At 43.3% G+C, this 13,356-nt stretch overlaps 1 protein-coding gene across 2 annotated transcripts in view; it reads right to left on the bottom strand.

Annotated features, from left to right (window-relative positions):
• Nucleotides 1-13,184, bottom strand: part of dennd2c (DENN/MADD domain containing 2C) — a 17,960-nt gene extending 4,776 nt beyond the window's left edge. The window contains exons 1-13 of one of the 2 annotated variants that reach the window (XM_031868795.1): nt 12,865-13,184; nt 9,100-10,176; nt 7,198-7,313; nt 6,669-6,736; nt 6,354-6,512; nt 5,124-5,202; nt 4,815-4,859; nt 3,743-3,927; nt 3,061-3,170; nt 2,330-2,399; nt 1,578-1,655; nt 1,194-1,334; nt 109-257 (exon numbers count right to left, since the gene is read on the bottom strand). In XM_031868795.1, the coding sequence (XP_031724655.1) occupies nt 109-257; nt 1,194-1,334; nt 1,578-1,655; nt 2,330-2,399; nt 3,061-3,170; nt 3,743-3,927; nt 4,815-4,859; nt 5,124-5,202; nt 6,354-6,512; nt 6,669-6,736; nt 7,198-7,313; nt 9,100-9,965 (2,066 nt within the window). In that variant the 5' untranslated portion in view covers nt 9,966-10,176; nt 12,865-13,184. The remainder of the gene's footprint in view (nt 1-108; nt 258-1,193; nt 1,335-1,577; nt 1,656-2,329; nt 2,400-3,060; nt 3,171-3,742; nt 3,928-4,814; nt 4,860-5,123; nt 5,203-6,353; nt 6,513-6,668; nt 6,737-7,197; nt 7,314-9,099; nt 10,177-12,864) is intronic. The other variant, XM_031868796.1, reaches the window with a different exon arrangement.
• Nucleotides 13,185-13,356: the final 172 nt, after the last annotated feature.

The following is a 13,356-nucleotide window of genomic DNA, read 5'->3' as shown; positions in this document are numbered from 1 at the left end:
TATATATATATATATATATATATATATATATATATATATATATATAATTTCCATATAAACAGCGATGGTTAAGTGGCCCTGCAGTGTTTTGTGTTACCACGGCAGTACCTGAGTTTGTCAGCGATGAAGATGACCCGCCTCTCGAGCAGAAGGGAGGCAAACACCTGCAGGAGGTTCCCGACACTGAGACACTGCAGCAGACTGTCAAAGTCCACGTGCTCCAGCCTGGAGTCCACTGGTCGACACAAAGTCAGTACCTGGCAGAGCAACGAGAGCACAGGGAGCCAGGCTGAGTGTTATTACAGTGGTATAACTTGTAGTTGTCAAGACTAGCTGTTCCACACTGACTGTACCTGCACTACGGTCAGCTCGAGCTAAAATGATCATTTATTTTCTATAAAAGTTATCAACCGCAGCTTGAAACTGTAACACAATGTTGTTAAAACAACACTAACAATAGCGTATGTTCATCATAGAGGACAATAATCTGCAGTCCAAAAAAATGCATTTTCATTTAAATTGTTTACATGTTGATTTGGCAACATGTTGAGAATTTTGAGTTTTACAACCTGCATGAAAAGACGACCAAAACAGTTAACTTTTTTTATGTGTACTGCTCGGATCTTTAAGTTGTCTGAACTGACATTTTAAAGTCATGATTTTGAGTTAACGCCAAGTTTACTGCTTTGACACGAGTTGTTAAACACAGTTCTTTTCAGCTTTAAACGGGTCATTTACTTCACTGGAAAATGTTTAAGCTTTACTGACTTTTTAAATGAAGTCAACCTTCTACAATTTACAGTGACTGTTAAAGCAAAAACAGACTCTTCAGATGGATTCAGGTGGAAGATGCAGTTTTGAACCACAGAAGTGGAAACTTAAGTAAGCATCCTCAGAGCCTCCTGACTGCTGAGAGAGAAGAAAGTAGTGATTCTGCAGCATTTGGTCTGAGTTTTGGGAGGAGTCATTACCTACTTATTTTGAGTCAGCAAACAGTAATGACTAAATTGATTATGATTGACGGTTACAATACATTTAGCTGTCCCGACATGATCCCTTTCAAAGCTGAAATAGCTATCCCTATTTTTTACACAGATAACCTCCCAGTCTGAGTCATTCTGAGTGTGCAGGAAGGAGTGGTTAGGAGGGACTAAACTACTAATTAACATTTCCTCTCTTGGTTTCAGGGTTACCTCATTCCCAGTGCCAGGGATGAAGCTCTTGATGGTGACTGTGCGTCCAGGGGCTGGAAAAGGGGCCTCCATCACACTGCGCATAAAAGGGTAAACCAGCGCCGGGGAGATCTCCCTGCGCCTCTCGACCTCCTCCAAAATCTGGACAGACGGAGAGAGACAAATCACCGCCCGCACTGAAAGAACTAGTGTTGATGAAAGGAAGACGGGTGTGACACGGCTACATGCGTTACAATTTCTTTTTTGAAAAACACACCCAGGGATCGCTCTGGATTATAGTCTGGAGTGGCCTCATTCCATTTTAAATCCAGCTCCTTTCATCTCCCTACAAAAGGCTTCTATGAGCAGAAACAAGGGTGCAGATGCATTGTGTAGTGGCCTCACCTTTGCAAAGAGGTTGAAACAGCCCAGTTTGCTGACAATACAGTGCACCTCAGGAAGCCTCTTCCCTTTTCCAATGGGCTTAAAGAAACAGACAGTTTCATATGACATCAAGCAGGGAACCACAGAGATCAATATGCCAAAACACTCATTAAGAATGAACATTTAACCAAACAGAGTACGGCCATGTTCTCATCTAGAGCCTACTTTCTGTTGTATTGTGTCTAATAGTATTTTCAATGACATCTTGGTGGATTGAAAGGAAAACAAAAACAAATCAAGAGTCTAAAGTCCAAACTTTTATGATGGTAGCGTTGAGCTTATCAACCAACAACACTAAACATGAAGCTCTGACTGTAAGGCTTGGCCTAACTGTCTACAGTAAAGATAGAACAACAACAACATAGTTAAAGAGAGCTCAACAAGACAAGCACAGAATACTCACAAGCGTATATGTTGGCATATATACACCACATCATTTCTACATAAAACGCGTGTTTATAAAAGTGTCTTAAAGAGATCTCAAAGCAGCTCTCTTTGTGAGGCAAAAGAAAGGAGCAAAGGATGACATTCTTCTTGCTCTCTGTCATCGATTCAGAAGTGGTTTACGGTCTGTTATTCGCATATACTGATTCAAATCTCCTCAGAGATGTTGAGTAAGCATGTGGCGGGTTTCCATGTCGTGTCTCACACACACACACACACACACACAGACGCTCGAGTCAATGATTCAGACGCTAATGTTCTACACTCACCAAGATCTTACAGCAGTAACAGAACATGCGGCTGCCGTCCTCTCCGGTGAGGACAAAGGAGAAGGTCTCACTGTGAACGGAACAACGTTAAGACACAGGAGAGACAGTCAAATGATGTCATTTAGATTTTTAGTACCGTAAAAAACAAAAAAAATTGTAAAAAAACAGTATGTAATAGTTTGTCTAAAAGCTGTAAAAAGAGATAAATATCTCCAAATGTAAAGGCAGAGCATTCAGAAACAATCTAAATGGACAGGTGAGTGTTATTTATCTGCACTACAACAGATACGCATTTAAAGACAGGGCGGTTGAGTAAGTTGAGATCATAATCCACATTACAACAATCAACCACACCCACAAGTTACAACAAAAAGACTCAAGAGTACTAATTAGATCTGTTGAAATTGTAAAGATGCCCGTGGGGGAATTTATGGGTTACAGCAGAGGATATAAATAAGAAAAGAGGAAATGGCAGTTTGAAACATAACACAACTGACAATTACAGTGCAAGAACTAAAGCTAAACACAGCACAGGAAGGAAAAGTCAGACAACGTTTATCAGAGCACATGAAAGGTGTGTGTAGAATGACAACAAAAGCAAACACAAACAAGAAGGAAGAGATGAAAGATGAAAACGTAGTGTTACCATTGTGCTATTGCCCTTGTGATGCATTTAGGAATGTATCCATGTAGCATGCTATAAACAGTATTACTGTAGTGCATGTGCTGACCTGGGCATGTGTGCGGAGGGCTTCCAGTCCTCCGTGTCGGGGAAGCAGAACTTGGGGATGACCTTCAGCTGGTCCTCTGCCTCTTTGGAGAGCCGGGACGACTTCTCAAACTGAAACGAGGGAATCCAGTTAAAGCAGTGCTCCTCCGAGTGACTTCCTTGAATCGGTTAAAGAGGGGCCCTCGTGAAGTCAGTACTCATTTAATTGCATTGAAAGATAATTTAATAGAACATATATCAATTAGCTACGGTGTATTAAGAATGTCTTATGCAGGGTGTACTTGTTTAGAGAATTTTTACATAAGCACTTGTTCTAAATCATCATCAAATAACAGTATGTTCCCATATAGGTGCCTGAGACAAAACCTCTAAAAATGGCCAAATTTAACATGACAATATTTTAAAATATAATAAAAAATGAAAATGGGAAGAACACAAATAAACAACTTGCTTTCATGAGTGCTCTTGACTTATGTAAAACTGAAAAATTCCCCTTGAAATGATTCCTCATTGCTCTAGATGTGAGTCATGCTCCTTTAATTCTACCAAATAAGATTATATCTTGGACATGACATTGTCCTAATTCTACAGAATACCATTCAATCAAAGCACTATGACTAAACTACAGTTATGTCCTCTGCCTGGGAGAAGGGTAGGGTTATGTTAAAAAACTTGTTTCTAACCAGTTTGGGGAACTGCTGCGTGATTTCAGGGGCGTAGGTGTTTTCCGGGGAGCCTTTTCTCAGCGACACCACCACAAAGATCTGGAATAGCTGCTGCTGCTGCAGCTGGATCAGGTCTCTCTCCAGGGTGCGGTAACCTGGCCGACGTTTCAGTGTAGACTGGATGTAAACTGATCTCCTGGAGCCTGATGGACACCACACAATGAGACTGTAATCTAAATGCTTGTCCTGGGACATATCACATCCAGCACACCAGAGCAATACGAGGCTTTTCAAACATCAATAAACATGAAGTATAATTGTGTAACGCTGATTACACAGTGTCCGCAACAATGGTCATGGATAGCTGGTAGTCTGCGTCTTACAGCAGTGGTATTATTTGAGTTTCTTAAAGTTAAAACAACATTTCCCATGAGCCTCTCTTGCAAAGAGGATGTTGCTTGGCTGGTCTTGGTTTTATTTGACTTCTCTGAGAGGGCTTAACAGAAGCAACAGTTGCCAGGCGTGGCTTTAAGGATGGCAACGCCCACCACTTAAGTCCACACTGATAAATCTGGACGAGTATCGTTATATGGATTATCATATGGTTGATAGATGGATTCGCATAACATCTGGCAGAGACAGATGTTCCCCAGAGGATGAAATATAAAAACTTTGGTGAATCTATTCAAGAGCCCTCATCAGGTCAAAGCTAAAGGTTTACTTCTCTCCAATGCTTTGGTTTATGGCCAAATACCTGAAAAACATGAAATCTAATTACTTATTGCTGATTAGAAAATGTTATCATGCCAACATGCTAAACTAAGATAGTGAAGATGGTAAATATTTCCTAGTAAACACCAGCGTTTAGCTCAAAGCCCTCTTGAATGATAAATGAGGAATTGTTTCTGCACTAGTCTACAATCAGGTGCATTATGGTCCCACTACGGTTGAATGTCACTTGATTGGACAGAGATATGTAACACGGCCTGCATTGACCGAAGCTAATCCACTCTTCAGAGATGCTATGTTTATTTATTTTTTATAGTTACTGTAAAGAAACATTACAGACACAATAACTCTACCGTGATACCTTTGGTGTTGTCCTCGGGGTCACTCTCTGTCCCACTGGTCTCCTCTGTTGTGGATATGAATCAGAGAAGGGGGGGTGGGGGTTAAAGAGAAGCAGAGGGATGGAAAAGACTTGAGAAGCCATAATCAGATGCAGACAGTCTGCCTTTGTTTCATAATCAGCGGCTTTGCCAGCTGCAGCTGGCCTTGTGTGTACCATCAAAAGCTGGGTATTTCCACAAAGAGGCTCAACTTAATCTGACTGAAGTGTTGATGTGAGTGACATTTGAGCATATTTGACAGTCTGTGTGTGTGTGTGTGTGTGTGTTACCTCGCACTGGGACTCCCTGGTTCTTTACCCTCTTCCTCCCTCGCTTGTCATCAAAGATGGTCTCGATCTTGTTGACATACTGAGTAGTAGAACACACACACCCAGGTACTTGTCAGCCCCGTAATTTCACAGCCATTATAGAATCATGATTACAGAGAATCATGACATAACAAGCCACTAAGTACATAATTATATTATAGATGTTCTTCATACTTTTCTTTTTTTTTAACCGTACATTCTTCTGTTAATGTCCTGAAAGAACACAGTTGAGTAGTGGACACAAGCCAACTAAGGCACATTAATACGTAGAGTTGGGCTCTACACACAAACAAACACATACAGGAAGTTACAACTTATCTTTAAGAGGACACACAGCGCACTGCCAGTAGAGGAAGCCAATGTGTGTGTCAGAAAGTCAAATTCCCTGACTAAGATAATGGTACAGTTTTTGAGCAGAAAAATACATAATGAGGTGTTCTTATGCCTATTATCTTAATGTTAACACCGCTGTCAAAGATCTAAAAGAGTTAAAGGACAGCATAACATAACTATAACAAACGTTGAGTTTTATAATCGCTATCTAGGCTATTCATTCTAAACTAATTGTTAATTAAAAGTAACATAATGGAAAACAATCAGATTACCAACGTCACCAAATAACCTCGACTGGCATTTGTCAAACCTGCTGGTACACGAGTGTCACATGGGTTTTAAAGCTATCATCATGTTCTAGTCCTCACCTTTACATATATGTAGAATATGTTAATAACTCTGTTTTGTTATTGTACCTGGTCGTTTAAGTTCCCCCCGTCCACGCTCTTCGCACTGCCATGAGTCCTTTGTAGGAATTAACGTGTTCTGTGCGAATTCTCATGAAGTGCATGTTCCTCCACCACTATCTGCTTTCTCTCAGCATCCCTCTCCTTCCTGCTCAACAAGCCTGCTCAACTTGAATTACCAGCGCATGGATGTACGCCTCCGCAAACAAACCAAGTTGCAATTTACATCCATGTCTTCAGAATTTAATCCTATTAGACATTTGTGTGAAATTGGTATTTAGTCTGTGAATTCTTGAGCTATGGGCAGAAATGTGTTTTGTGAGGTCACAGTGACCCTTGACCACGAAATTCGAATCAGTTTTCGCCAATCTAAAGGCATCAACACAAAACATCTCGGTCAATTATCGTCTCCCAATACGAGCACTGACGCCATAATCCACCGATCGTCTACCTGAGGCGTCCTCTGTGTTGTTTGCGTGCTTGCGCGCCGCGGTGTAGCTGGTTTGGGAATATCTGCAAGTGTTGAGGATTTGGATGGTGTGGATGTTTGAAACCTCTTCCTCTCCACTTTGCTAGCGTAGCCTTGCAGCGTTTGAGGTTTAGGCGGCAGCTGGAAGACAAAAAGATTCGGAGTCATCGATTGGTTGTTGGTAATTACGTAGTATCAAACTACAATACTTCCTTCTTTAGGCTCATTTTATACACCAATTAACAACAAAAAAATGTTTCTGGAGTGTGAAAATGAGGCATAAATGGCTCCCAGTACCTTTGGCCTTCCGATAGGGAGACACATGGGAGATGGCTTGACATCCTCATAGGGGGTATCTCTGGTCACTTCACGTGGGGGAAGACAGAGCGATGGGGAAAAGATAAGACAGGCTGACTGGATGTTTCATCATCTTTTCATTTTACTGCAGTAACACCATGTGTCTAAATCCATCATTGGAGGATGCTGAACTGCACCGGCTGATGCAGACGCAGAAGTCTAAAAAGCAATGTTTTTTCACTACCTGTCCTGATTTATAACAAATCACTATATTGTACAGCTGTGCTGTGTTTTGTTTTGGATTACAACTCTCAAAATGTCACAATATTCCAGAAACTGTACGATCTGTTGGAAACCGGGAGTCGATCTCCAGTGATTTTTCCTGATGAGGTCACCGGTCCCTGTACAGGCTCCGTTATGATCATATAAAAGAGTTCTAAACGGGGCATTCAACCAATGACAGGCACCCTGCAGTCTTTATGACTTCCTGTCTTTGTCTCTTTTTAAAAACTCAGGGAGTTCAACTTACAAACGATGTCCTCGTAAATGTTGTCGTCGGAGTAGGCGTGGCAGAGGCCGTCCTCGCCTCTCAGCGTGCCTCGCTTCGCCGTCAGACGCGCCGCATCCTCGTACTCAAAGGACTTCCTGTGGCGGGGAGAGGGAAAGGGAAGGCAGTGAAGGAGAGGGGTCTCGCTGCTGTCCTAAAGATAGCTGCCATACTATTGTTCGCTCTTTTCGTATTATGCTCAGTCAGCGTCCCGCCACAACATTCCATATGTTGATATCAAACGCAGCAAGACAGAGAGAGAGTGTGACGAACTGTCATGAAAGGAAATGTCTGCTCATCTGGTACAGAAGTTGTTTGAAGAGCAAAACAAGGAAGAAGACTATGGCAGGATTTAAAACAGACATGGCAGTTGGCAGTATGACAGCTGTCATAATAACAATTAGGTCACAGTGCAGCTTTCCTCTCATGAAAACTTCAAAGTGGAGATACAGATCTGTTTAGTCAGAGCAGATTTGCTATCATCTAGGTCTGGTTACAAGCTCAGTGGAGGTTTGATGTGCTTGATTTAAGTAATGCACAGGAGTGCTGGAACAGAGACTTTTCCACAACTCAAGGTTCAGTGTGACGTAGTGCCGAGCGCCATGGAGGAACGTCATAATGCACATGAATGAATGACAGCTAATGGCTTCCTCTGAAGTCGGTGAACAAGGAGCCCTGTGCGGCAGGAAGACTGGAGGTGAGGGAAAAGTTACTGGCAGGAACTTAACAATAAAAATGTGTAGGTTTCTTTTTCATCACTAGGTGCACTGTTGCCAGACTGGGCTACTTTTTATTTAGTTTGATTGAAAGTTGCTTTGGGCATCTTGTGATAATTTGGCCAACTTTTTCTGCCATTTGGGCAGTTTGCCCCAACTAAAAGTGAGGTTGTATTCCAATAAATACACTACTCTCTCCATGAGTATTATGATTGAGACCGACTACAACTAGGCGTCTTATTCAGATTATTATTCAGTCACAGCTCTGTGATAAAGGCTTTCATCTCTTCATGCAAGTGAAGACAAGATCATTTTGTTATTGTAACTGTTGTTTTGGGGTTTGCCAACAGACTAATACAATGTTTTGTTATTTATAAGGTGTTTTCTTGCACTTACATTCAGACACACAACACAAGGTCCATTCCAGGTGAATTTGGAAGCAGTCCTCATAAATTGACCCAGTTTATTAGGTACACAGTCCTGCTATAAATCTCACCTTGTGAAGATTATGATATCAATTCAACTGTATTGTAATTTTGGAGGATGCAGTCTGTGGTGCTATTTAACTGTATAACATGATAATGACAGATTACTTTTGCCCACCCCCTTTATATCAATGAGGGTCGGCTAAATAACACCTCTCAAAAATAATATGAGGCTTTATATGTTTTTGTTCTTTCAATTTCTTATTCAAAAATGTGAATACCTTAGCATTGTATTATCATAATCTGTTAACTCCTGGACAGTGTTTAGATGATAACGACAGACATAACAGTTTACAGAGAGCTCAGTGTGTGCGTGGGTTACAAGTTATGTTTTGCTTTGCCTTTAGTGAATAGAGAGAGAGAGTGTGAGAGGGTGTGAGGGTGTGTGTGTGTGTGTGTGTGTGTGCGTGTAGATGATGACCCTGGACCCGTAGCTGCAGAGGAACTAGGCCACATCCACATAATAGAGAACAATGCTGCTAGATATCATGTGACATCACACCAGGACGCCGGCCAACAGTTTAGACTCGGTTTCCTCCACAGAACCGCCCCAAAAAACACTGCTGATAGACGAACTCTGAAGCAGGATGTTTACTGTGCATTTGTCAATTTCCTTATTCTGTCAGATCAAATAAAGCACTGCAAGAAATCCCATCCATTTAAAGTGCTCTGCATGGACTCACCTGTTCTTTTTATGCCTTGAAAGCCCATTCGTCTTAGCTACAGGACAGGGAGGAGGTGGGAACGTAGGTGGGTGGGCTACCCTACTGCTCCTCACGTCGGAGTGGCTGTTATGAGGGGATCTGCTGTCCCGCCCCACGTTGTTGCTGTTGGCTCCCACATACTGGAATGTCCGCAGAGGCTTGGGAGGAGGCTGAGCTTCAACTGAGGACCCCCTGCCTTTCTCCCAGAGCAGTTGGTCCCCCTCCAGCTTACGCCAGAAACCCCGTGAAGTGTAGAAGTTCCCAGCAGGCATGTTGTCTTCTTGGTCATCAGTCGACAGAGGTAGATGTTTAGAAACTACTTCAACATCCAAGATGCGATACGTTTTTTGGTCGCTGTTGGCGGTGAAGAGCCGTTTACCTGCGGGGTTAGCGGCGACGGTCTCCACTTTGGGAGACGCAAACATTTGCGCTGCAAGTGGTTTAATTCCTGGGGATGTGGTGGGAGATTCAGTGGAACATTTCTGCAGAGGTTCTGACTTCCTACCAACCACACCATATCCAGCCTGTGCTGGGGATGCTCGAAAATCTAAGCCCAAGGTCATAGATTTGGAGAGGTAAGGCCCCCCTCTTGATGCCTCATTGGGACATCCGTTGCCCAGCAGCTCTCCAGACAGAGTTCTGGATACGGTCGGAGGATGTGCTCTCGCCCCGGCATCCTGGCTGCGACCTTCCCACTGGGAGATCTTGTCCCTGATGTTGCTGCCCTGCTCGCAAGAAGGGGGCCTCCCTGACTGGCGGCCCTGCCGAGCCACAGCGTCCCCTTTCTGCAGGCGATCGACTTCACCACCCCCTCGCCTGCCCTGCTCCAGCCTCAGAGCCAGCATGTTGAGAGGGGGCAAGAGAATGCATCGGGGATTTCCTCGAAAAGACAGACAGGTCAAAAGCCAAGTGATCTGTTCCCAATTAAATCCAGAAACGATAAGAAAAAGCAGGAGCGCCACAAGGTGTATGGATGTAACAGATCCTTTACGTCTTTATGCTTCTTATTGTCCTAGCAGAGTGTCACTTCCCCCCTTGTCTCCTCTTGTAAACAACCTAAAAAGAAGACAAGACACACAAAATGACCCATCAATCACTGCACTTAAAAACAAGCCCAGGCAGCACATCGCAGGGTCAAAGGGATACCGAGGCACCACAGGAGGACACAGATACTTTTAAAGCAGCACACATCTGAAGCAGTCTACAGCTTGTAGGAAGGGACAGAGAGGAGGCCAGGAAGGACGGGCTCCTGTCGGGGTCGGTTTCCAAAAATAAGTCCCGGAAGAATAAGGAAAGACAGCAGATTTCTGCTGCTGTGTGTCTGTGTCCTGAACCACCCCAGCACCCTCCTCTAGCCTCATAGGAATTCTTCCTTGTCTGTCACTCTCGCCCTTAACCACATACCTGGCCAAATACGAAAATGTCAATGATCAAGCAAAGCGTTGAATCAAAATGTAGTGTTTTTGCAAACCTTTCTGGGTGAAGAATGCTCATTTTAGGTGATTTTAAAGAGCTTTAGAGGAAAGACAACACATTACCTCCAAGGCATACATGAGGAGCCAGTGACAATTAGGTTAATGATGGAGAACACATTCACCACACCTTTCTTCAATGGTTTAGCTATTTATCAGACGCTCGATAAAAACATACGGGAACCCTGATTAACTGATGCCTTTGTGCAAGGATAAGAATCTGTATGGTACGGAGCTATAATCTATCGTCTTGCTCCCCTCTTACCAAGTGCTATCAAACACTGAGACCTGGTGTGCAGATCTGCAGCGTCAGCCCCCCTGACTGATATTCCCTGAGTCGACATCAATGCGGTCACTGTACACTCTGGTACTGCAGCTCCTGGCAGGCTGGAACCAAACCATTTTGGACACGTTGCACATTAGGACCGAGGCTGGGAGAACGTGGAGAAGGGGAGACACGGTAAAATTCCACTGCACAGCTCACGATCATAATAACTCTATGAGCCGCATTCCTGCAGAGCCGTACAAGAGCGGGTGGGGGGGGGGGGGATACATTTAACTGGAGACAGTCAGTCAGTCATCTTTGCGAGTGACGCCTTTGTTTGGGTTTGACCTAAATCAAACGTATGCGCGTGCACTGGAATGCTGCTCGATCATTGCCAGACCACGCAGTGACAATGCGTCTCCCAAACTGACCTACTTGCGTTACTCGTCTGTGTATGTTGTACAGGAAAGCATGAGTTTGAGCTTCCTGAGCCGCAGGATGAAGGATCAGCCGACTGTCCATAATTACGGTGCGGAGAGGTTTGCACCCAGTCGAAACCACTGATCTGAGCTATGTGTGGGATCATCTCTACTCGAACCCTGGGATGGTAATCGAACATCGTCTCTGGAACACAGTAAACGCAGAAGTAAACCAGCTACTCAGTTACAGTAACATTTTGCAAACATGTCTCAAGTTGTCAGCTTCCCCTTTCTTACGGATGACAGTTGAAAACCAAGCTTTGTTATTGTCGGTGAGGCCCGCCATGAGGCGCCGTGATATCAAGCAACAAAGCCGGAGGGTCAAAGTGAAGTTCACTGGCGGTTATTGGGCCGTCAAATACGCAGAAAGGTATCCTTGTATTATCAAGTGAAACTCACTCAGTCATCGACAAGGAAACCAGACAGGAGCACCATGAAGCTTGAGAACCCAGTCATCACCTGACAGCTAAATCAAACCTAATTGCGCCTGCAAAACGCCCGAAGAAGTGCGACGTGACACAACATGTTGTAGGTGAGGTATTGTGCGGCTGTGGTACACCCTCAGCAGTGACAGTTACAGCTATAATAAAAGAAGAAGAAAAAAAGCGTGGGTTTGTTAAATGCCAGCGTAGAAGGACACACCAAAGATTAAGAGTCTGGAAATGACTGATCCATCAGCAGCCGCCAGAACAGTTTGTGTGCAACTAAACATTCATTTCGAGAGCTCTGGTGAAAGACTGATTGACCACTCGACAGCATGACAAGGTCCTTCATTTGTTGTGGACACCACTGTCAGCAAAATGTCAACAAAGTGAAGATCTTTAGATCTAAGTGAATGCAGATCTATTATTCAGCAGTGTTCCTGGAGTTAATTGGAGCCTTTTCTCTGACGGGATTGGAGGAATACACATCTCAGATGCTTATTCATTAACTGAACTGCTTTTCCTAAGTTTTACAACACCTGCAGAATATTTCCATACAGAGGCTGTAGTGTCTGCTGTGAGGTTCAATGACCACAGCGAACTGTGTGACCTGAAGTAGTTGCTTAGTTTCTGGTAGAACATGTGGATCAGTGCAGGAGGGGAAGACTTGCCCTTATACGAAGAAAAACCAAACTCCCTTCAAAACTATAGGAATTTAGAATATTCTTCCATATTGCAAAGTCTGATTTCATAGAAATGAAACTCAATCGCTCCGCTGACTCTTTAGGATGTATAGTGTAATTCGGCCATAACAAAAATGTCAAATAACCTAAAGTATCTCAGTGGTTTACACGGATAGTCTCCCACCATCAGGTTAAAGTTGTTGAGTTGTCTGTTGGAGGAGGGAGCGATATCATGAACAACATCACTTATTAATACAGATATACGTTCGATACTTCAATTAAGCGGTAATAACTACGACGTCTCACTGTATGGAGAAAAACCACAAGTAACTTAAAAATGTAACGTTAGCTGAGCTAACTACACAGTTATAGGGATAGCATGTAACGCTCATTGGGTTACTGGATGTAGCAGAATACTCTTACGTTAATAACGTAGTCCGAGGAGTTGTGTGAGAAGACATATCGGAACTCACGTTCTTCCCTCATGTTCCTTTCGATAAAATGAAAAGCAAATTAAATCCGACGCTTTTCGCTAGCAGCGCTCAGACCGGAGAGGTTAGCGGTCTGAATAAAGTCCAGGCGTTGGAGTCCACATCCAGTTATTTGTAACTTCTTAGAAAATAAACTTGTTTGCGCCACAGACCGTGTCCGCTGTACTAATAACTACACACAGCAACAAAGAGAGAGTCCATTGAGTCCAGAGAAGTACAGCAGAGCACTCCTCGTCCTCTTTCTCGGGACAGTTAGCGTCAAGTCAGCCAGAAAACATAGGTCTTCCGGTTAAAACTTTCAAAATAACAACCTTGTCGATCGTAAAACATGTTCAAAATGAAATTATACAATTAATTTTTTGTCTTCACGTTTAACAGCTACATTTTTGTGTTCCTTCAATTTTTACATGTCAGTGTTAGTTAT

This window comes from Anarrhichthys ocellatus, unplaced genomic scaffold (assembly GCF_004355925.1).
Source record: "Anarrhichthys ocellatus isolate YVR2014 unplaced genomic scaffold, GSC_Weel_1.0 scaffold44, whole genome shotgun sequence".
Lineage (NCBI taxonomy): Eukaryota > Metazoa > Chordata > Actinopteri > Perciformes > Anarhichadidae > Anarrhichthys > Anarrhichthys ocellatus.
This window is presented reverse-complemented; position numbering and strand designations above follow the sequence as displayed.